We start from the raw sequence: 23,059 nt of genomic DNA on the forward strand, positions 1-23,059 counted from the left end.
TGCTTGGTAAAATCACAAATATAATATAATTTATTATCACTAGGTTTTCAAAAACAAATTGACTGCTTAACATTAAATTTACATGGTTTAAAATGGAATAGCAAAACTGAATATACTGCATTATGCATACGGAAACTTGTATATCAATTATGTGCAAACAATTCAACCTTTTATTATAAAGGTTAGTGAAATCTCTTTGGATTAAAAGAATATTTGCATTAGATAATGTCATTGATCAAGAAATGAAACATTGTTTTTCATTAAATGAATTATGTTGAAACACATTTAATGAATATTGTTCCTTTCACACAAATATTGTAAAGAAATCAGGAAGTGCATATCGTAATGCACAACATTTGTTTTATTGGTGGAAATATGAAAGATCAACGGCATTAACTAAATCATTATCAAGATTGTAATCTTTTTTCTTAGGAATTGTAAATAAAATGCAGGGATGTAAGTTTAGAAAAAGTATTGAAACTTTTAAAAATAAAAAATTGTAAATATATAATAAAAAATTAAAAATTAAATGACATTTATATTTTCTTTTTTAAAAAGGTGTTTACGTGTTTATAAACGATATCATCATTCTTTTTCAAATTTTTCTTCTTACACATTTTAAAATGCTTTTGAAATGAATGAGTGCGAATAATATAATGCAAAAAGAATAAAATAAAATATCCGCATAACGTAGAATTATCATGTTGATATTGATTATTCGTATAATATATTTTAGTATTTTTTGATAAAGTTTCTTATTTCCTTGGGAATGTCGATAGCAAGACTATGAAGGTAATATCTATGTTTTTTCTGATCCACTTGAATCAGATGTATCGAGATTCATCACAAGTGCAGGAAAAGGTTCTACCGTTGCAGGAAGTCTGTCAATAGGGTAAATCACAGTAAAACTTGCACCAGTCGCTTTGTCAGTTAGTAACACTTTAACATTTCGCCAGTATACATGATGAATATTTTTAATCGTAGTATGTGTGCAACTATCCCTGTTATTCACATGTAACCCAGTCATACACTTTCACATATTCACTATACAGTAATTCTTCAGGAACAATGCACCTATATTGTCGGAAACGATGCTTCTTATGAGCACATTTATGAACGTGAAAACTGAATAAACTATACTTTGGACAGTTCTTCTAAATTTGTAAAATTTCTTTGAAAAATTTCTTGAAGAAAGCACGTTGAGGTTATTCCGTTTGTGTATATGGTTGTAGTGTTTGAACAATATGTTTGAAGTATTTCCTTAAGATGTGAACATTGTACATCGCCTTCGTGCCAGATAATGCAATATAAATTTTCACCCAGGTACTTGTTTGTAGTTTTGATCGGGCCCGCTAACTTATTTAAAGGAAATGGTGGTTTAAAAATTTAGTTTTGAAGAAAGGAAATGGGAGGATTTACAACGGCTAGCTCTTTACAATAAACTCATCATCATTATCGTGATAGGAAAAAAGGTGTACAATAACCCTCATCGTACTCAGCTGAATAAATTAGAAGATGTTATCAATATAGAAATTTCTATCTTTGTCTACTTGTGCTAAGGAATCAAATTCTGAATACATAATACATGTAACTTGTTCAGTGAAACTTTCTGAAAATGATACTTCTAAATTTACTGGGGAATCGCGTACTACGTCCCGTGTGTTGTCATCTAAAGTTCCTATTGGTGATAGAATAAAAGCATACAGAGCATATCCGTTTGGATATTCATCAACAGTAACAGTATGTGAATATTTTTTATAATATATACCAGTACCTGAAATCAAAGTATAGTAACTTAGAAGGATAAATCGTTATTAAAATCAGGTTTAGGGGGTGGGAGGAAATGATTTTGAGCCGATTTGTAATTGCAGTTTGTTAACGTTAAAGTTTCGAAATTCATAGGGATTAAGATGTGATTTCCCGTTGAAGGCTGTGTTGGAGATGAAACAAACAACCAGGCCTTTAGGAATATTACCCAAGAAGAGATTATCAATGTTGTGAGACTTGTGCATGTTTAGTATAAGATATTGTCTCTACTCTTGTCAAAGATAACTTGGCCGTTTCCAAAACCATTCGTGTATTTAATTGCATAGCTAAATCTGCAGCTACATCAATGGAACGTACATGAAGAATAACTTCCTCAAATGCAATTTTGTAACTTGTATTTTCAGGAGACATTAAGCAAAAATTGTCTTTAGTACGATGTAATTTTACAAGTAATCTTCCTTTGTTCGGTAGCATACGATCTAATCTTACAACATCAGTATGAAGACGTTCATACATTTCAAAAGTTTTACTATTTTTCACCTTATTAGCGCGTTTTTGAAAACCAACATTTGTATTATCTAATTTATTAAACTGTTTTGCAGTATCTATTCCACATGGGACATGCTACATCCGTTTCAGAAGTATCATAAGAGTAATTTAATAATGTTTCAATGTATGCACGATAATTATAAGATCCTGATGAACTTATTAATTTATTATTTAACGGAATATCAATTTGACTAAATAATGAATGTAAGAAATTATTTACTGGTGCAACGGTATCATATTGAGTTAAATTTGTACCATCAGCTTTTGTAATTTTAGAACGTACATAAAGATATGGATATGCGGTATGAATAAATTCACCTTTTTCTCCAGGAATAGCATATTCAATAGGTCCTTCTGAGGTTAATGTAGAAATAAGTTAATGTACAAATGTACAAAAATTCAGCATTTGTAGTTGCTTCATTAGCTGGTTGTGTCATTGGTGTAGAAAAGAAATCTAATTCATTGGTACAACATTTAGAACTATTTAAATTTAGGAGAGCCATTATAAAACGATATGGTTTATATGTTTACGTTTTGCTGGTGGTCAAAACCTTACAATTGCAGGAGTCTTCCTTTTGTGTGACCGTCTCTTGCCGCTACGAGTTAGCAACTCTACACTTTATTAATGACTTTTGCCTTTAAACTATCAACAGCATTTTTTATACGCGCACGAACAGATTCTTGAAATAGACGATTTTCTAATACATCACCCGCAATTGTATACCCGTTTGTAATGCCTGACTTCCTACAGTTTTTGCACCTTGTTGAAGAAATGGTAAAGCAAAACGAAGTAATCCTTTAAAGAAACTACCTATCTCATGATACAGATCCTGAAAAATATGGTATTCGACGTCAATGATGATAAGTAACACATCTTGTCCTCATATTTATTATTATTTAGCAGATGCTAGAGATCGTTTAAAATTTGGTGTTACGGTCAGTGTCCCAGAATGACATGGCAAATTTCGCCCTGGATAATCTTTTAATAGTATTTCGATTGAGTTAAAACAAAATTTTACAAGTGTCATATAATGAATATATTCAAATGTATCTGTTTGAACTTTCCGCATTTAATATCAAAGATTGTTGCTATACGTAATAATTGTGCCTTTGTATCACCTAAAATTTATATTGTATAATATCTGTACAGAAAATTGATGTGGATATCCGATATCTAGGTATGGTTGTTTTAATCCAGGAGATTCTTTTAAAACATCTGAATTTTCAGTTAAATCTAATTGTAAAGCTAATGTAGGAGACGATATAACTGATTCTACACGTTCATGACATTCAACATGTACAACATTTGAAAAACTAAATCATATACAACTTGATATTGCATTTAATTCTTCTAGTAAACGATGAATGGATGGATAATATCCAACAATAATTTTACTTTTCATAGCACCTGCATATTTAAGTTTGTACCTTATAACATTTTCACCTTCGGTAATATTATGAAATGTTAATGAAATATGTACTTCACTTAATTCAACCCGCCAATCGGATTCTGATAAACGAATACTATTTTTAATAGATTAATAAAATGTATTGGACTATTTGAAGGATATATATCTGCACTAGCATTTGAAGCTAATGTAATGTAAAATGATACTTCTAAATTTACAGGGGAATCGCGTACTACGTCCCATGTGTTGTCATCTAGGAGTACTTTCAGAAATCATTTTCGTTTAAAGTGAAGTGTTAACTTTGAAGTCTCAAATCGAAATGGCAATTTTAACCCATGTTTATCTTTTAAGTTTACTTCTATCGTATTAAAATATTTCTTTTCGACTTTATCCTAATGCGGTGTGAAACACAAAAAATTTTACATGTCCGTGTTACATTATATGCAGTAATTTTTTGAGCTAATGGTCCTATATTTTGTTGTTGTTTTACAATACCAACGCATACATTAACTGTATTCGCAATATTATAATCTAAATCATATGGAAATTTTCCAGGTGTTAACATTAAGTCAAAATTTCTAACTTTTATGTATACTACATTTTAATAGCAAGTGTATTTTCATTAATAAATCCAAAAATATGTTGTAATCCTGGTGTAATACCACTCACACATTGATCTAATTTTAATGAATGTTTAATAACAATTTCATTTCTATTTTTTAAATAATGTACCATACGAACATTTTCAGGAATCAACTGTAGAATAGATTCAATCGATAAATAAAATCCCGGTGTTATTTGAACATGATGACGTTCCACTCTATCATCGATAACACGAGGAATTATAGTTTCTTCACCAACATTACAAAAACTCCACGGAATATTAATTTGCGTTAATGCAACACCCCATTTCGCATCACATAAATCAATAGGTTGTGCTAATTTAACTCGAAATGATTATGTAGTATTATTCTCAAAAATGTTAGTACTTGCATTTGAAGGAACAGTAACATAAAAGTCGTCTCTAAAGTTCGAATTCATTTTGCAGACTGAGTAGAATCTGATCTGATCATCGAATTCATACTTGATGGATATCCTAACCATTTTACGTACATGCAGAGATTTTTACGTTTTAATACTTTTTCAAATAGATAAGTTTTCTTTGTAAATTCTTTTGCAAAATATTCCTTTAACTCCTTCACCATTCCAATCTTTTAATTTATAACTGACAGGATCTGATTTAATACATTTACCAACAATAAATATTTCTTGTGACCATTTAGGTAAATATCGTTTTTCTAATATATGTTTATACTTACTAACACAAACATAATCATACGGACTAAATTTGCAAGTTATATTCTTTTTATTCCTTTTATTTCCGTATTGTCTTTCCAACACTTGATTCACATTGGAATCATTTCCTTGTGCAGGTGCCCTTTTAATTCTTGAATGATATGATTAATTATAATTATTTACAATTTGATATAATACATTAATATATCGATAAGTACTCTTTGCAGTAAAATAACGATACAATCTTTCTTTTAATGTAGGTAAAAAGCCTTTCTGCTTAAGCACATTTAATTTCGGAATGAATACTATAATGATTAATTACATATTCTTTAAACAACTGTTTTACATGACGATTATAAAATTCACCGCCTAAATCTGTTTGTACGTTAAACAGGGTAACTTGAAATTTAAAAAAGTGTTATTGCTTTTGCCATTTCAGGACCTTTGGTTTATCGGAACACAATATGCATAAAGTGAAAAAATATCAATTAAACATAATATATATTTATAATCATTATTATACTTTGCAATATCTTGCATATCTGCTAAATCCATTTGTAATGTTTCATTTGGTGCACTAACAATACTTTTTACGTTCAAAAATTTTACAAGCTGATGCATATAATGTATAAGCATCTTAAGAAAGTAACCATTTCTTAATTTTATTTTTAGATTGAATGCTTTATTTTAGGTTGAATGTTTGTGTACTTGATAAAGAATAAGGATTTGAGTAATCATAATATATTTTTGATAATTTTGTAATTTTTGCACAATATATTCTTTCCAATGTTTAAATAAATTTGCTACTACTGCAGGACTAAGTGATTTTCTTAGTTCACGAGCACGTTGTCTACTACTACTATTCACTTTTGATGCTGGTGTGCTAATACGTGTACCAATAAATTCTTCAGGAAGTTTAAGATTTAATAAAATTTTAAATTCCTGAATACCTATAGGATTTCTTGAATATTATCTTCTAAGAACAGCATCATTTACTAAAACTATAATATTTTAACCTGATATTGTTTTTCCATGAATACGTACTATACCAGACTTACCTCACTGAATTTTAACAGAACTTGTCATCTGTTTTGGTAATATATCTGTTTTGTTACGAAGTACTTTGGTATTAATTGTAAAACATCTCTTACAAATGGTATAATAGAACTATTGTTATCATGTTTGAAAGTTGATGATGAGGATTTTTCTTCTTTTTCTTCTTGGATGGCAGGTAAAGTAATATATTTATTTGAAGATGAAATATACTATAAATAACGTTGCAAACCTTGTTGATATAATTTCCTCTTTTGTTGTACAATGAAATGACGACGTTTTACAATGTTATTCATTCCTTCATCTAAACGTGACTGATGTGAATCTATGAATTTAAGATTGAATTGAATTTCATGTACAGCATCTTCAGGAACTACAATCATTTTACGTAATTCTGACATATTTAACGACTAAGAATAAATACTACTTCGTACTGCTTCAAGAAGTGCTCAAAAGATTAACGGTAAAACCACACTACCTTTTTGTAGTAACAACTTCATTTTCTTGAATGCAGTAAATTGCTGAGCTAGACCACGTAAGGTTTTTTTTATTTCTACGTAAACGTTGCTTCTAACGAGAATTTAAAAGGAGGTTTCCTCTTAATGTGTTTTAGCTACATGATAAATTGTTCTTATCAAATCCCCTGAAGCATTTTGTAAAATTTGTTTTCGTTTTGTATTCTTGCATTTGCACAGAGCACGGAGCGTGTTGCAGTATTGTTTCACCTTCAAAATCTTGATGCAGAATAACAAAAAGTTCTGTATGCATGTCTTTTACGTTAGCGTATACATACATGATTTCATTGGGAAAAAATATTTGTACGTATTCGCAATGCTTCGTTTGTTTTCTGTGTCAAGTCAAACAATAGATAAGTGTGAGGCTCACGTGTTACTTCTGCGAATACATTCAGGATTTGTTTACTATACCGAGGCATAGCTTGGCTAGCTAAATATTGTTTTCGTAATTCACCCCGTGGATTTTAAATACTATAATATAATATACATTTAAGCTAATATCACGTGCATGGTTTCCTTTTGGAAAGAAATTTTGAATAATAATTATTACAGTTAAATTTTTATGGTGTGTATACTTTGTAAATAAATTAGCAACATCACCATTAGTTTCTGACATAAAATGATCAAGTATTAATAATATATTTTTTTATTTCAAAATTATTCATGTCAGGTATTTTTTCTAGAAGACGTATTTTCGCATTTGCATCTAATTTTGGTATTGCCGCACCACAAAAGCAAACAATGTAATTAAATTTTATACTAAACATTTGATCAGTAAGTAAACGATTTCAAAACAAGATTTACCAATCCTTGAAGGAACAGCGATAAAAATGGTAGAGGGATGTTGAAACTTTAACGTCTTGTACTCAAATGAATGCATACAATAGAACATGTGCTTTATATACGCACACACACTTACACATTGAACACCGAGCTTCGATACGAACTTTAGTATTCTATGCTTGTTCGGAGTTTACACAGTAAACCAAACAGTTAAAATATCACTGCAATATAAGAATATTAAAACTTGAAATGACTAGTTTTAACAACGAATTTCCCCGAGAAAAAAGAATATAAACAATGAACAATGAACTTGAACGGCAAAGATCCAATAAATAAGATAAACTTCCGTAGGATGTAGGTAATAAAAAAGAAATAAATTGAGAACAAATTAAAAAATAAATTAAGGATAAATTAGAAATAAATATTTTAGGAGTTCACAGCACGAAAAGAGACATTAATACAAGTCACATTTACTCGTTCGTGGGCCTATAACCGTAAGGTACACTTGCACGTTTTTGTATAGGTTCATGGTCAGTCACGTCATATTCGTCAATACGTTTTTGTTTTTTGTTGACCTCATGGTGTGTCTTTGTCTCTCTACAGCTAAAGATACGGAAACCTGGTCTACGTACGATAGTATTTGGATTTTCTATTACGATGGATGCTAATTGTCCAGACACTAATTTATAGAAACTCCCAAAGTTAATTTTCCGAGAAGTCCTATCATTTAGTGTTATCCTCTAATTTTGAATATATGCCGAACATCCCCTTGGGCATTTGTTAGCCTCATAGCATATTTTTTTCCCCTAAAACGATAAAGGTTGTAAACTCCCAAACTTTCTGGAATTTCATTTGTCAAATCACCCAAATAGTTTCCGAGATGTGAAACAAAGGTTCGTCATCTTTTTTTCTGTAGGTACACCCTGTCTCAAAATGGTTAAGCTCATTCTTTATTGCTGTTTCGAGGCAAACATTTTCTAAGACCAACTTCAGGTATCTTCGGAAAAAAGGAAACCAGGTTCGAACGTGAAAGCCAACTTTTTCAATGGGGAAAAGGTTTGCAGATGTGTTTTTCTTCTTTTAAATGTAATAAGACTTCTTACCAAGTGTATAAAACAGCAACATTGATTTAAATACTTAATGATACAATATTTCGAAACTTTGTATTAATGTCAGCGCATGCTTGTTTGTCATTTTGCTCTCCATACTTAATGGAATATTTAGATACGTAAACGAATCTTTCCATATGTAAAAGAATGCTGAAAGTTAAGACATAGAACATAATTCTCGCCTGAGTACTAAAATAAAAGTCAAAGAAGAACAAAAACAGCGTTTCCAGTGGATATGAATGTCATTATTATATGTCGGCTGTTCCTATACATCGCTAGAAGTATCTTCCGAACAGCGCTTGTGTTAGCTCAGTGGTAAGCCGTTGGATTTCAAATCTTAAGGTTGAGTTCGATTCCCATCTGGGTCAATGATTTTTTCTAAAATTCTATTTTCCGCAATGCATGAAAAATTATATAAAATAATTACATTAAAATACGTCAGTTGTGCATATATATAACATAACATATAATCATTGCGAACATAGTGATTATTATGTTTAAAATATAACAGGTGTTCACAGTACGTTGGTATTCTATGATATATCTGAATGTTAAATACAAATTAAGAAAATAATATCATCGCAATAAATAAATTATGTAATGTGTTTATTTGCAGCTATTTGTCGTATAGAAGTCACTTCTCAACATTCCTATTACAGCATTTCATTGATGTTCTTGAAAAATTATCCGAGGCATAAAAAGAAGGTTTAAACAGAGAATCGAAAGTGGGAACGCTCGCAAGAAATTCATGAACACCAAAGGTCACGTGAGCAGACTGGAATTGTCCTTATGAGACATGTCACAGCAGAAGGTCTTTACATAGATTTTATATTCAATACCTCATATATGCTTTTACAATGTGGAAATGGTGATGCCTTTGGTCCCTCTATCACTTTCTCGCTCGCTCACTCTGTATTTATATATATGAAAGTGGATGTATGTGTGTGTTTCAACATAATTCTGATGTGTCTAGAGCAATTTTAACCATATTTCTTACAATCTGGAAAAGAGTACTGTCGGGATACATATCAAAAATGCTAGAAAAGGATCGATATTAGTATCGAATTCATAGTTTCGTGGTCGGTTAGGTTAACAGTTCTACTTTCAATTCAAGTCCAATTAAGCTCCCATTAGCACCCAGGGTGGTTACGTAGCGACAGAAAAATATCGAAATCAACCGATATTATAGTCGAAACGTAAGTTTTCAGTGTCGCATTTCCCATTAGTCCAACTAGGCCCGTGCCTAGAGAGCAACATATTTGATTAACGCGAAGTTGACAATTTTATTTTTTTCGTATGGAAAAGTTAAAAAATCGAGAACAAATATACTATTTCATGAGCAATCCTCTTTTACTATTCTAATATATTTAATGATAGTGTAAGAAATCTAAAAATAATTCAGAACATGTTTCCCATTTAATTTTTATTACGTAGTTGTAGCTCTAGCATCTAGTGAGTGGTATTTAACTGCAATAAATTCACTAATTAAGCATATTCGAATCAATTTTATTTGTAAGTTAGGGATCAAGGGGCGGAGAAATATGTAGTTATTGGGGACGCCGAGAGCAAAAGTGCGTAGGGACGCCGAGCTTCTAAGTGCAGCACTGTTCGCTAAATTAATTGGTAGTCTAGAAATTTTAAAGCCATTTAAGACCAAATTTAGTCCTAGCCGTGGCAGTATCCGTTTGCTGTCCTAGGAGGAATGAAAGAGGCTGACATCAAAATTATAAAAAAGACAGACATTAGTGTCGAATCTATAATTTTGGGGGTCTCCTAGATAAAGAGTGTCACTCCAGATGCCATGTAAGTTAAACCCTCATTAACACCCCGAAGGAGTGTGTGAAATTTGTGACATGTAGAAATAATTGAAAATGACCAACGTTAGTACACAATCCATATCTTTCGTGGTCCCCAAGTTCATTGGGAGCAGTTCTGGTGACCTTTAAGTTTAAGTTTAACTTGCAGTAGGAGTAAGATCCCCCAGCACATCTAATAAGAAGAGTCGAAGGAGTAACATATACAAAGATTCAAAACGACCGATATTGGTGTAGAGTCCATGGTTTCGATATCACTGAGATAAATAGCAACATTTCTGAACGAACATGTCAGCTGGATTTTGAATTTACAAGGGGAGCATCGAAGGCATTGCTCGCACAGCTTTATGTATTTTAATGTTTCTGTACAAATGAATATTCCAGCGTATTTCTGGAATGTCTGCGACAACCTTTACCAAACTTTGGGGACATATTACTTTAAATCTAAGAAGAAAATATTGTAGTAGTATGAAGTTATGCAACTTGGGAGGTGTGACATGTAAAATTAATGTAAAACGACCGATCTTAGTATTTTATCCATAATTTTCTCGGTCGTTGAGATGGATAGTGCTGCCCCGAATGGAGGTTACATCCAAATTTATCCCCATCTTCACAGGATGATGGCCTGGGAGAGCTAAAATTAAAATCTCAAAAATTACTTAAATATTTGTCGAATTCATAGTTTTCGGGGCGAGAAAGTGTTTCTAATAACTTTGGAAGGTAATTTGTACCCACTGCAAGATAGGCTTTTTAATCATATCAATTTCTCACCTTAAGAAGAAATTACCATTTCGACTATGATATTAAACCAACCTCCGCAATCGCTGAAAAAAATTATGTGGATGTATGTTTCGTCTTTTAAATGAAACAAGACATGTTAAAATCAAAGATGGAATGGGTCAATGGGTCGGTTGGTAAGTGGGTGAAATGGGTCAAGATTTGTGAGTGGATCTGTGGATCGTGGGTCAAAAAGACGTGATCTACTGCGAAACACCAGTCACCGTGACTCACACTGACCCACCGGGTGGCCACACTTTTAGTCCAAAGATATTTCGTCCAAAGAACGTTTCGTCCAGAGACATTTAATCCAAAGATATTTGGTCCAGGGACATTTTGTCCAAAGGACAATTCGTCCAAATGAAATTTCGTCGAAAAGACAATTGGTCCAAAAGACATTTCGTCCAAAGGAGTTTTGGTCCAAAGGACATTTCGTCCAGGGATGTTTAGTTCAACGCACATTTCGTCGAAAGAACATTTGGTCTGGTAACGCTTGGGGGTCAAGGGTTTGTTTCTATTAGAAGAATAAAAGTGATTCATATAACATTACGACTCAGTAGCTTCTTATTTCTAAAGGAAATTTGAAATAGAGATTTATTCCGCAATTTTTATTTCGATTGAACAAATAATGCTGAGATATTCAGAAAACCATAAACGCCTGAAAACAAAATGGCCAAACAACAGGAGTGAGGGAAAGGTTGCAGTGTTAAGTATGTTGCTGTAATAACTGCTCACATGACATCTAAAATTTTCATGTTGTGAATGAAATAGTCCTAAAATAAGTACCGGTAACTAAAATTAATGGAGCTTAAATATGAGTAAGTTAAATATTAGGTATTCAAACCATTGTGTTAGAAAACTGAAAAATTGTGTCAAGTATCTTTGAAGAAATACTGAGAATAGAAAAATACACATGTGTGAAATATATTCTTAGTGTCCAAAGATAATACTCTTAAACAGTCACATTCTTGGCTGCAACATTGTGAAAAGTGATTGACAAATATAAGATGAAAGTTGGAACATTTCGTGTAGAATATACGTATCTTTTCAGGTTAACCACAAGTCTGGTTTCTATTCGTAGACTATTCATAGTGTGTAACTTCGGCAGACGTTTCTATATAACTAGTGAGTTGTATGACAAACCAGAATTGTTAACTTTTCTTGTATTTTTATTTCAGTGTTACTCCTTATGTAAATACAGTATATATTTTTTCTTTCATATTTATTTTCTCGGTACAGCAAAGTACACTTAAGATATCCATTGCAAAGTCTCAAACCAAATACAAGATTCACATGACCATGCGGAGGCAATGTTGTCCGCAAATAAAGACGGAGTTTGCTCTTCAAAGGGTTGTTTATCATTTTGGGAAGTGAATTCCTTAACCAACGAAGCTACAACTGTATTTCTGAAAAGCTAAAACTGTATTTTTTTGTAAAATTATTAATGAAAGCAAAGAAAGATGATATTTAGTTCCCAGGCGTTTACGTTTTTTCTGAATATCTCAGCATATATTTGTTTTATCGAAAAGAAAATTGCGGAATAAATCTCTATTTTAAAATTTGCTTTTGAAATAAGAAGCTATGACAAGTAACACATCCCAAGTGTAACAGTCCAATTTTGATAAAATTTGGCAGGCAGATACTACACATACAATAAATAAATACGTATTTTTTTCATTTTCTGCGGAAAACGGGTTTTGGGGGCAAAAGCCCCCATCCAAAATTTTGAAAGTTGTTGCCCGAAAGGCAAGAACAATTGGACCGAAATGAATGAAATTGTGCAGAATTATTGTAGACGAAAAGTGAGGGAATACGGGTTTCGTATTTTCCTGGAAAGAATGGTTGGGCGGGATGCGGAACCCTCCAAACCTTTGCTCATGAAATATCAAAAGTGCTAGTAACACTATGTTAGATGTGTATAAAGGACATGAAGAATTGCAACGAAACTTTGCGTATGCACAATACGCAAAAAATAAATGAACACGGTTTTTTATTTTCTGCGAAAAAATGATTATAGGGTGCAATAACTCTCACCCAAAATTTTGAAAGTTTTCACCCTTTTTTCGAAACCCAATTACCTCAATTTACGTCTACAATATCTGTACACAGATTCATTTAATTCTGTGCACTTCTTGCCTTTTAGGCCTCAGATTTCAAAATTTTGGGTGGGGGATTTTGTCCCTTAAAACCGTTTTTCCGTAGAAAAATACACGTATTCCTTTATTTTATGTGTAGTATCTACCTGCCAATGTTTTTCAAAATTGGAGTGTTACAGTTGGGAAGTATTACTTGTGAGTCATAATGTTATATGCATCACTTTTACTCTTCTAATAGAGACAAACCCTTGACCCCCAAGTGTTACCGGACCAAATGTTCTTTGGACGAAATGTGCTTTGAACTAAACATCCCTGGACGAAATGTCTCTTGGACCAATTGTCTTTTGGACGAAATGTCCTTTGGACCAAATGTCTTCTGGACGAAATGTCCTTTGGACTAATTGTCTTTTGGACGAAATATCCTTTGGACCAAATGTCTTTTAGATAAATGTCCTTTGGATCAATTGTATTTTGGACGAAATGTCCTTTGGACCAAATGTCTTTGGACGGAATGTCCTTTTGGACGAAATGTCTATTGGCGAAATGTCCTTTGGACCAATTGTGTTTTGGACGAAATGTCCTTTGGACCAAATGTCTTTTGGACGAAATGTCCTTTGGACCAAATGTCTTTTGGATGAAATGTCCTTTGGACCAATTGTCTTTTGGACAACATGTTCTTTGGACAAATTGCCCTTTGGACCAAATGTCACTGGACCAAATGTATTTGGACTAAATGTTTCTGGACGAAACAACCCACAACCACCCACCGACCCATTCTGTTCAGTGCATTGTAGACAGGATCTTCTGAACACTGGTAAGCTTGTCTACGTTTTACTTTCAAGATCTCCATTTTTCTTTTTTTCATTTGTTTCTAATGAAAAAAGTTCATGCACTTTTGGGTTTTGATATTTGCAATTGTAGGAGTGGCAATATCAATAAGAGTTCAATTTTAAGATACAGCTTGTGGGCTTTCAGAGGACCTAACTGCTGGGAAAAATCCTAATTCACCTGTAATATATGAATTATTATACCTAGTATAAAAAACTAAAAATAACTATGTCTGCGTGATCATCACGGTCAAATTGCAAAGTCAAATGAAATGACATTTGATATATAATCAGGCCCCAATCCCAACTGGGAAGTTATCATACGCGTATCTCTTTCATTATAACACATATCCTTAGTGGGGAGTAGGGGTTCGAATTTTAGCAAAAAATTGAGTATCTTAAAAGCCCTTCACCCTAGAGAGCTGAAATTCAGTACATAACTCTTTATTAAAAGTAAACAGAACGTGTCATGACTAAAAATGTCTTTAATGTACCCTCAGGAAACACGATGGCTCAGTGGTAGAGAGTTCATGCCTAGTGAGTGGGGTCCCTGCTTCCGCCAGGTAGAATTTGTGGTTGACAAACACAATGTGTGTGAATTTCCTAGAGGGTTCTCGCGTTTGCTCTCATTACAAATATATCAAAATAATAATAATAATAACAACAATAATGTAAAATACTTGCTTGGTTTTGATGTCCTCACTTGAAGAATACAGATGGAAAAGACACAAAATCACAAGATTTTTAGACTGTGCGAAAACCAAAATTTAACCACAACACACTACTGAACTAAAATTTTCAATATGCAGCTGCATTCAAGTTATATATAGTTTATTTATTTAAGGTTATAGGGGAAATATTGTACATATTTTTTCTTTTGTGATACCGGTTAGGTAGTAATAAATATTATTGTACAAAGAGAAAAAGGAAGGAAATTGTGTTTCCAGACAAAAACCTGAGACATCTTGTCGAATCTATAGTAATAATATGACATAATACATTCAAAAATAAAAAGGTGAACTCCCATAATCAAATAATTTTCTTTGTTCTTTTGATAGTTCCACAGACAGTTCGCCAGAATACCTATGGCGATAGATGGTTATTAAACGTAAATATCTTCAAAGTAATAATCAGTTATCAGACAATTTCACACTGTGCATAAGAACTCTGGACACCAAATTTTATTACTAGTGTCTAAAATTGTAGCGAGCAAAACAATCAACACGAGACATTTTGTCGGATTTAGTAACACATGTCGCGCGACCAAACATTCAAACTAAAATCTACAAAGGGTAGCAAATATTGCATTTTAGAATTTAAGTTTACAGCTCGCTCCCTCAAAGAAAGACACAATAACATTCGGCATGAATGTAATTTTCAAAGTATCATAAATTTATTGATCCATACATTTCAATGAAAAATGGAAGCCGTTGTCAACTTCATATTGATTTAAATTTATTGATGGGGATCATAGAATTTTGTATTCTTGCCGAAAAAAGAAAAGAGCAACCATTTCTATCTCTCAATACACAAAGATCAATAAATCCATTCAGCAAAAGATAAAGCTGTGCTACATACTGTTCAATAACTTCAAATTGGGCGCCCAAGAGGTAGGTGTAAAGAGGCCGAGTTTATATCGGGTAAATGGCATTGGTGGACACTAAAACTTTAACTCAAAGACTTGTTGCCAAACAGCTTACAAGGGAAAAAAGCAAGAGGAACCTCATTCAGCAATGTTGACGGCAAGGGTTGGGCGGCGGAACTTTAACTCGAAGAAAAAGTTGTCCCCACAGACAGAAAGATCGTCAACCTATGAGAAAAGAGGGAGAGAGTAAGGCAATCACCTGTAAGCAAGAGGTAAACCGTTGCAATTCATCGCGGATAAGGGAAAAGGTGTGTTTATTAGTTTACAACAAATAAACTGTGACTATTGAGGGAAGAGGGAGGGGAGAAAAAATGGAATTTTAAGTTCAGTCTAAGTAAAGAAATTGACAAATGGCTACGTGAGCATCTCCCTAGTTCAAGTAGAACACCTTAGTATGAGGTGATGATGGGGCGTGGCTAAACTGCACATGTGTTACCAGCGAGACATACAAATGTCTGTGATCGGAGGCCTTGCAACAAAGCACTCTATCAGTTGAGAGAGAGCAAGGGTAGGAGGAAGATGTATCAAAACGAAGTTCGTTTCGCAGCAAAAATAAATGAATAATAAATAAATACGTTCTACCTCACATTCCTTCTTCCCTTCCTTCCTTTCCTCAATATCTTATTCCTGTTTACACATTTTAGTACGCACACACATACTGCTCGAGTAATCATTACAAGCTTTTTGTAGGATAACAAATTTTTTCACATATTAAATTAAGGGGAAAATGTTTTTGGGAGCTAGGTTTCGCGTTCCAATGTTTTAATGTTATTATATCATAATTAGAGATTGTTCGTCGATTAAATTAAGGGAAAAAAGCTTGTGCGATCTGCGGATCATGTTTCAAGCCTCATAACGGAGTTCTGATGGTCTGAAACATATTTTAATGTTATTATATCATAACTAAAAATTATTTTCCTATTAAATTAAGGAGAAAAAGCTTTGCAAGCCAGGGATCATGTTTCAATCCTTATAGCGGAGTTCTGATGGTTTCAGACTCTTTTTAATTTTGTTATATCATAATTAAAAATATTTCTCGATTACATTATGAGGAACGAAACTTGAAGGGTCATGTTTCACACAACAAAGAGTTCATTCAATGTTCCAGGAACCCTTCTAATGGTATGGCAATAAATTCTCCTCCTCCCAGGGACCTCGCTAGAGATACGGGGCCTACCGACAACAAACTTGTCACCCCAATAAAATAATTAACAAACAACAGCTCTATTGTTGACGACGAGAAGCTTCCAATCTACTATTAATGTCCCTAAGAGAAGATATCGTCGTACTTGTTCCGGAAGGTACATCCCCCAGAAAAAATATTTCGGGCTACGTGCAGTGAGTTTTCCGTTGTTCACGTGTACTGAAGCAATCTACCCTGAAAAAATAATCTATCCGTAGTTCTGTATTAACAAATTACAAATTTCAGCTATCCCAAGGTGAGATGAAAAAATATGCTAATGATTACTGTCTGTGTTATTCTCATAATTATTGTCACATATTATATATTTTATATTTTAATATTTATGGTAAAAAACTGTACGGCGTTGCAACTAAGGAATAGTGTGCATTATCTAAGATAAAAGCTAAAATAATAGTGTACTTTTATCATGGTTAAACAGTGGCACTTGGGGTAATGGTAGTTGGGGGCATTGAAAATTGAGGGCCAACAAAATATGTCAGCCGCCGGCTCCAACCAGTAGCCAGTCCGGCCCTGACTGTATCAATAAGAAAACCTTCTAAAGTACATACAAGTAACATAGTAATGCAAATGAGAAAGCATAAGAGTATGTATCTACGCATATACATTGCTAAGGTAAGATTCAGAAAGATCTATTCATATTTTGTGTACATGGGTTTCTTTGTGTTAACTGTGAATGTTATCAGAAGTACTTCCGTAAATCATAGCTCCGAAAAACTGAAAAAAATATTTCGAGGGTCAGCTTCAAGAATTTGATACAGATCAAGTACACATTCGTGTCTAAAACTTTTGAAAACATATATTCTTTCTCTGAGTGTAATTCAGGCTCAGTTCCTGATGAGGGTACTTACGTGGAATATAAACACGAATAATGGTTCTTGTCTCATTTCAAACTGCAGATTCTGTGACATTGTTTAAATTTGAGGTTAAGTTTTAATCTGATGGAGATTAAATTTTAGTCAAGGTTAACTTTTAAACGATATTATTGATCTGTGAGGCCACTAGTGATTTTAAAAGTCATAAAAATTTATGATTCATAACTTAATTTTTGCTCCAGAAAAAATTAAGATGATTTTGTAAAGCAGTCACTGAGCTATAAAAGAGAAAACATCATTAGTTGTCTGGAAAACTGGGACACGCCTTTCAGAGTTGGATAATACATTATACCATGTAAGGGTTGAGTTTGCTTAATTAATGTATACATTTTAGAAGAAAGAACGGAATGCGTGTCTCAGCAGTGGAGTGCTTATTTCTGGTGTGTGGGGTCACTGATTCGATCCCAGCTGCCGCAAAATGGGTTTTGTAGTGAACAAACAAGCTTTGTGCAACGATTTTCTTGGAAATGTCTCGTTTCCTTTCACTTTCTTCATTCCACCATTTAATATATTATTATTATCACCGTCTGTCTTAGCCACGTTGCATATTCATGGGTTGGGAAAAGCAGAAAAATGAATACAGGTAGTCAGAAAATAGTCATAATATACATTTCGATAAATAAGGAGTAATATCATTAAAAGGTGGTTGAATTAATTTTAAAATGAGCTGTACAAAGTTTAGAACAACAATATTTCTTAAAGGTCACTTTATTTTCTTACAGATAATCGATGATATTTTCTACGAAGCAACTGAAGATTTCCTTCTTCAGCTTGGTGATGTTAGCCCGTTAGCACGTTTGGGAAACTTAAGTGAAAGCAACGTATATATTTCGGGTCCAAATGACGTTAGTGTCATTCACTTCTCACGTGCTGAATATAAGTTTCCTGAAAACGCAGGTAATTTTTGTCTTGACTATTCCTCATAATATACTGTAGAACATGCTTAGGTTGCTTTTAATATTAATCGTCATTCTATATTTTATGTACGCACCTACAGATGCGAAACTACATAATAAGAAATTAAAAGAAAAAGGATTGTGACCAAATACCGTAAATGAATACGGCAAGTGTTTTATTTCGGAATTTATTCAGCTCCTGGAACATCCTATGCGGATAAACATCGTCTAACCCGAGTTGTATTACATTCGCTGATCATCTCAAACAACGCTTAAACTGAAGTAAATTTTGCTAATATCACGGAAAGTGGACCACTATGACTGCAAATATGAAATATGTTCCGATGATTCGTTTCTCACCTTATTTCCGGCAAGAGATTTTTGTTTATGCATTCCAGACACCATGAATTTATATTCTGAACTCTCTTCTCTACCGTGAAACATGGTGGCTATTCTCTGATGATATGGGTCACAATTTCCTGGTATTTCCTGGCTCACAAGGTGCGCTATTGCGACCTAAATGTGCTAACATTTTGGGTTGCCCTGTTCACTCTATGCTCAACGTGGTGTTCTAACCAATCGTGCAATTCATCAAAATTGGAATGTGTCAATTCTTAATGCTGCAGCTCCTTCACACATGGTTTCTTGATTATCGAAATTAACTACACCAACCAGCCATTTCTAATCCTGTGCTGGATGACAGGTATCTCCAACACTTTTACGCAAACACCTATCTTGGCGATTGTTTTCCACATTAGTCTTCAATTCTTCTTGATTTCGCACATTGCCTTAAGTAAATTCGGTTTCTAGATCACTTCTTGTAGTTTCGTATCCACTGTATCCACTCAAGGATTATTTTGTCCATCGATCAAAATCCCTCGTTGCAATATGTAAAGTCTACTCTCACATAATGTTTTTATTTTTCCATCAATATCTATTACTCTTGTCTTGTTTGTTAACCTTTTTTGAAGAGAGAGAGAGAGAGAATAATTCCTAGCATGCATCTCTACGTTCTTTGATATGTGTCTGATTTTGCTTCTGTGCACGTATGCGATGCGTTTGTCAAAAGAGGTAGAATAGTAATAATAAAGCTTCTTCGATTAAAATGACTTCGAGTAACCTCTAAAAATTGGCAATTTGCCCACGTACATCTCTTTACATTCGATGGAAGAAGATGTAGGACTACTTTCTGCTCCCATCAAATATGATACCGGTTTTCCTTCTGGGCTCTTTAGGGGTGTATGTCCCAGAACCATGTTTGTCTTCGCTCTCATATTTTCCATATGGTTACTTACCTCCAAAATTGTTTGTGCTGTATGTCATTGCTTCATTCGGGGTAAAATAGGAGAATTCAATTAATTTACAGTACACAATAATAATTAATGTGTGAAAATTAATTATAAAATTGTGAACTTCGATTTGAGGCTTCGAGTTCAAACTAATTGTGTATATTGATGTATATTGTCCTGTAGGTGTAACAGTGTTGGGCAAAATCAATTGAAATCAATTGCAATTGATCAATCAATTGAAAGTAATTGCTCTGAAAATCAATTGCAATTGATTTCAATTGCAATTGATTTCAATTTGTAATTGACAATTAATTTCAATTGCAATTGAATTCAATCATAAAATTTGCAATTAAATTTTCGTCAATTGTTAATTGTTAATTGGTCACCAGGCAATTGAAACTTTTAATTGTTAATTGTCAATTGCAAAGGGTGCAATTGAAACATTTAATTGTTAATTGCAATTGACAATTGAAACTTGTAATTGTTAATTGTAATTGTTAATTGCAATTGAAATCAGCGATTAAAACTGAAGATAAGAAGATGTGTGTGTATTGTGTTGTCCACTTGTTACTGTTTTACATATTTCAAATAAGGTACTTATAAGAAATGCTGGATACCTACCATCCCTTCCCCCCCCATGGGAAGAAAGCCGGGAAACTAAGTATTTTTAAAAATATATTATGTTTATGGTTCTATCCCCCTCGAAAGAACTCTATATGCCCGTCATGCAAACAATAGGAATGGGCACCAACGAGTTCGAGCGAGTTTTCTTTCAAACTCGACTCGACTCGAAGCAGACATCTTTGAGCTCGACTTGAGATCTCGGCTCGAAAAATTTCCCCCAACTCGACTCGAATTCGGATCGAGTTTCCAGTCGAGTCGAGCCAATTCGAGCTAAATTCTTTGTGTAGTTCCAAGTACTACTATCTTCAAGTATCCTATATAGACAATATAATTATCAATGATACTACTACTACTACTATAATTAATTATCATTATAACACCGTGTACCTGTATAAACATGGAATATAGGCGGTTTGTATCGGAATACTAAAAATTAGTTGACTCTCGGTCTCAGTCGTCTCTCGGTCGTCAAGAAATCTTCAGAAGGCAAGGACATCGGTCACGAGGTTCTTGGTTTGAGTTCAGGAGGAGCAAGTATTCGGGCTCGAGCCAAAAATTATTAAAAGTTGTGGGACTCCAGCCAAACATGTTCAAAACTGCTCGACCCGGGTTTAGGGTTGTCAACAGCTCAACCGGCTCGCTCACAGCTTATTCACTTATCGAGCCGAACCGAGAAGTGAGCCGATGGCTCACACGAGCCGAGCCGAACCCAGCTGATTGCTTACCCCAACCGAGCCGGTTCGAGCCATCGGCTCAGTTAAGCTGACTCGAACCCAGCCTATGGACTCGTTTCAACGGAGCCGGTTCAAGCCATTGGCTCAATTGAGCCCAGTCGATGGGTAATCCCAACCAAGCCAGTTCAAGCTGTACGCTCAGTTGAACCGATCCGAGTCGGTTGACATCACTATTCCGGTTGGGCTTCTACTTTGTCTAAAAAATTGGACCGTGCAATTCTCAGCCTTGATGGTAAGAATTACAAAAAATGATATGAAATCTTTAGTTTTACGTCCCACGATTATGCCGGTTAGGCTAAAGGAGACGGTGATGACAGGAAATGAATGAAATGAAGAAAGTGGGAGGAAACGGGAGAACCCCGAGAAAATCCACGAGCACGGTGTTTGTCCACCACAAAGTACAAACTGCGCGAGCTGGGATCGAACCAGGGACCTCAAGCACCGGAGGTGAACGCTCTACCACTGACCCACTGCGCCAACTGGTAAGAACTACAGTATATACTTATATTGATGCTCACGGCGTCATTAACTTGTTCCGCCACCAACGAATTTCAAGGTACTTTGTTTTGCATCTTTTATGCGTGTTTTGTGTCGCTTTATGCTCCTATTCCCACATTTTGTGCATCACCGGAAGTGGGTCAAAATGGGCCTACAAATATGGCGGAACAAGTTATTGCTCTTCCGCCACCAATGAATTTCGAGATCGTTTCCTTCACATCGTTTTGTGCCGTTTTGTGCGTCTACTTCCGTTTTGTACGTCGTGGGATGTGAATTAAAATGAGTCCCCAAGGTGGGACGAAAACGATCAAGAGTTCCGCCACTATTAAATCTCGAGGTCGTTAATTTCACATCGCGTACCCTTTTGTACGTCTATTTCGACGTTTTGTGCGTCACTGGAAGACGGTCAAAATGGGCCTCAAAGGTGGGATGAAAATTACCCACTGCTCCGCCACTACCGAATTTCGAGGTCCTTCCTTTCGTATCGACTACTGAATTTTCGTGCTGTTTCGTGCTCCCATTTCCACGTTTCGTGCGTCACCAGAAGTGGGTCAAAATGGGTTTCCAAGATAGGACGAAAATGACCCACTGTTCCGCCACTATCGAATTTCGAGGTCGTTAATTTCACATCGCGTACCCTTTTGTGCGCCTATTTCGACGTTTTGTGCGTCACTGGAAGACGGTCAAAATGGGCCTCGAAGGTGGGATGAAAATGACCAACAGTTCCGCCACTACTGAATTTCGATATCCTTCCTTTTGCATCGACTAGTGGATTTTCGTGCCGTTTCTTGCCCTTATTTCCACGTTTAGTGCGTCACCGGAAGTGGGTCAAAATGGGCTTCCAAGATGGGACGAAAATGACCGAGAGTTCCGCTACTATCGAATTTCGAGGTCGTTAATTTCACATCGCGTACCCTTTTGTGCGCCTATTTCAATGTTTTGTGCGTCACTGGAAGATGGTCAAAATGGGCCTCGAAGGTGGGTCAAAAATGGCCCACTGCTCCGCCACTACCGAATTTCGAGGTCCTTCCTTTCGTATCGACTACTGAATTTTCGTGCTGTTTCGTGCTCCCATTTCCACGTTTCGTGCGTCACCAGAAGTGGGTCAAAATGGGTTTCCAAGATAGGACGAAAATGACCCACTGTTCCGCCACTATCGAATTTCGAGGTCGTTAATTTCACATCGCGTACCCTTTTGTGCGCCTATTTCGACGTTTTGTGCGTCACTGGAAGACGGTCAAAATGGGCCTCGAAGGTGGGATGAAAATGACCAACAGTTCCGCCACTACTGAATTTCGATAT

The 23,059-nt window shown here is 34.6% G+C and overlaps 1 protein-coding gene across 6 annotated transcripts in view; it reads left to right on the plus strand.

The window, feature by feature from the left end:
- LOC145661112 (extracellular matrix organizing protein FRAS1-like) overlaps nucleotides 1-23,059 on the plus strand; it is a 3,375,101-nt gene that overhangs the window by 3,010,655 nt on the left and 341,387 nt on the right. For all 6 annotated transcript variants that reach the window (XM_081726561.1, XM_081726566.1, XM_081726573.1 and 3 more), the window contains one exon: nucleotides 18,439-18,613. In XM_081726561.1, the coding sequence (XP_081582687.1) occupies nucleotides 18,439-18,613 (175 nt within the window). The remainder of the gene's footprint in view (nucleotides 1-18,438; nucleotides 18,614-23,059) is intronic.

The sequence above is a fragment of the Thermobia domestica genome, chromosome 1 (genome assembly GCF_964235325.1).
Source record: "Thermobia domestica chromosome 1, izTheDome1.hap1.1, whole genome shotgun sequence".
Classification (NCBI taxonomy): Eukaryota; Metazoa; Arthropoda; class Insecta; order Zygentoma; family Lepismatidae; genus Thermobia; species Thermobia domestica.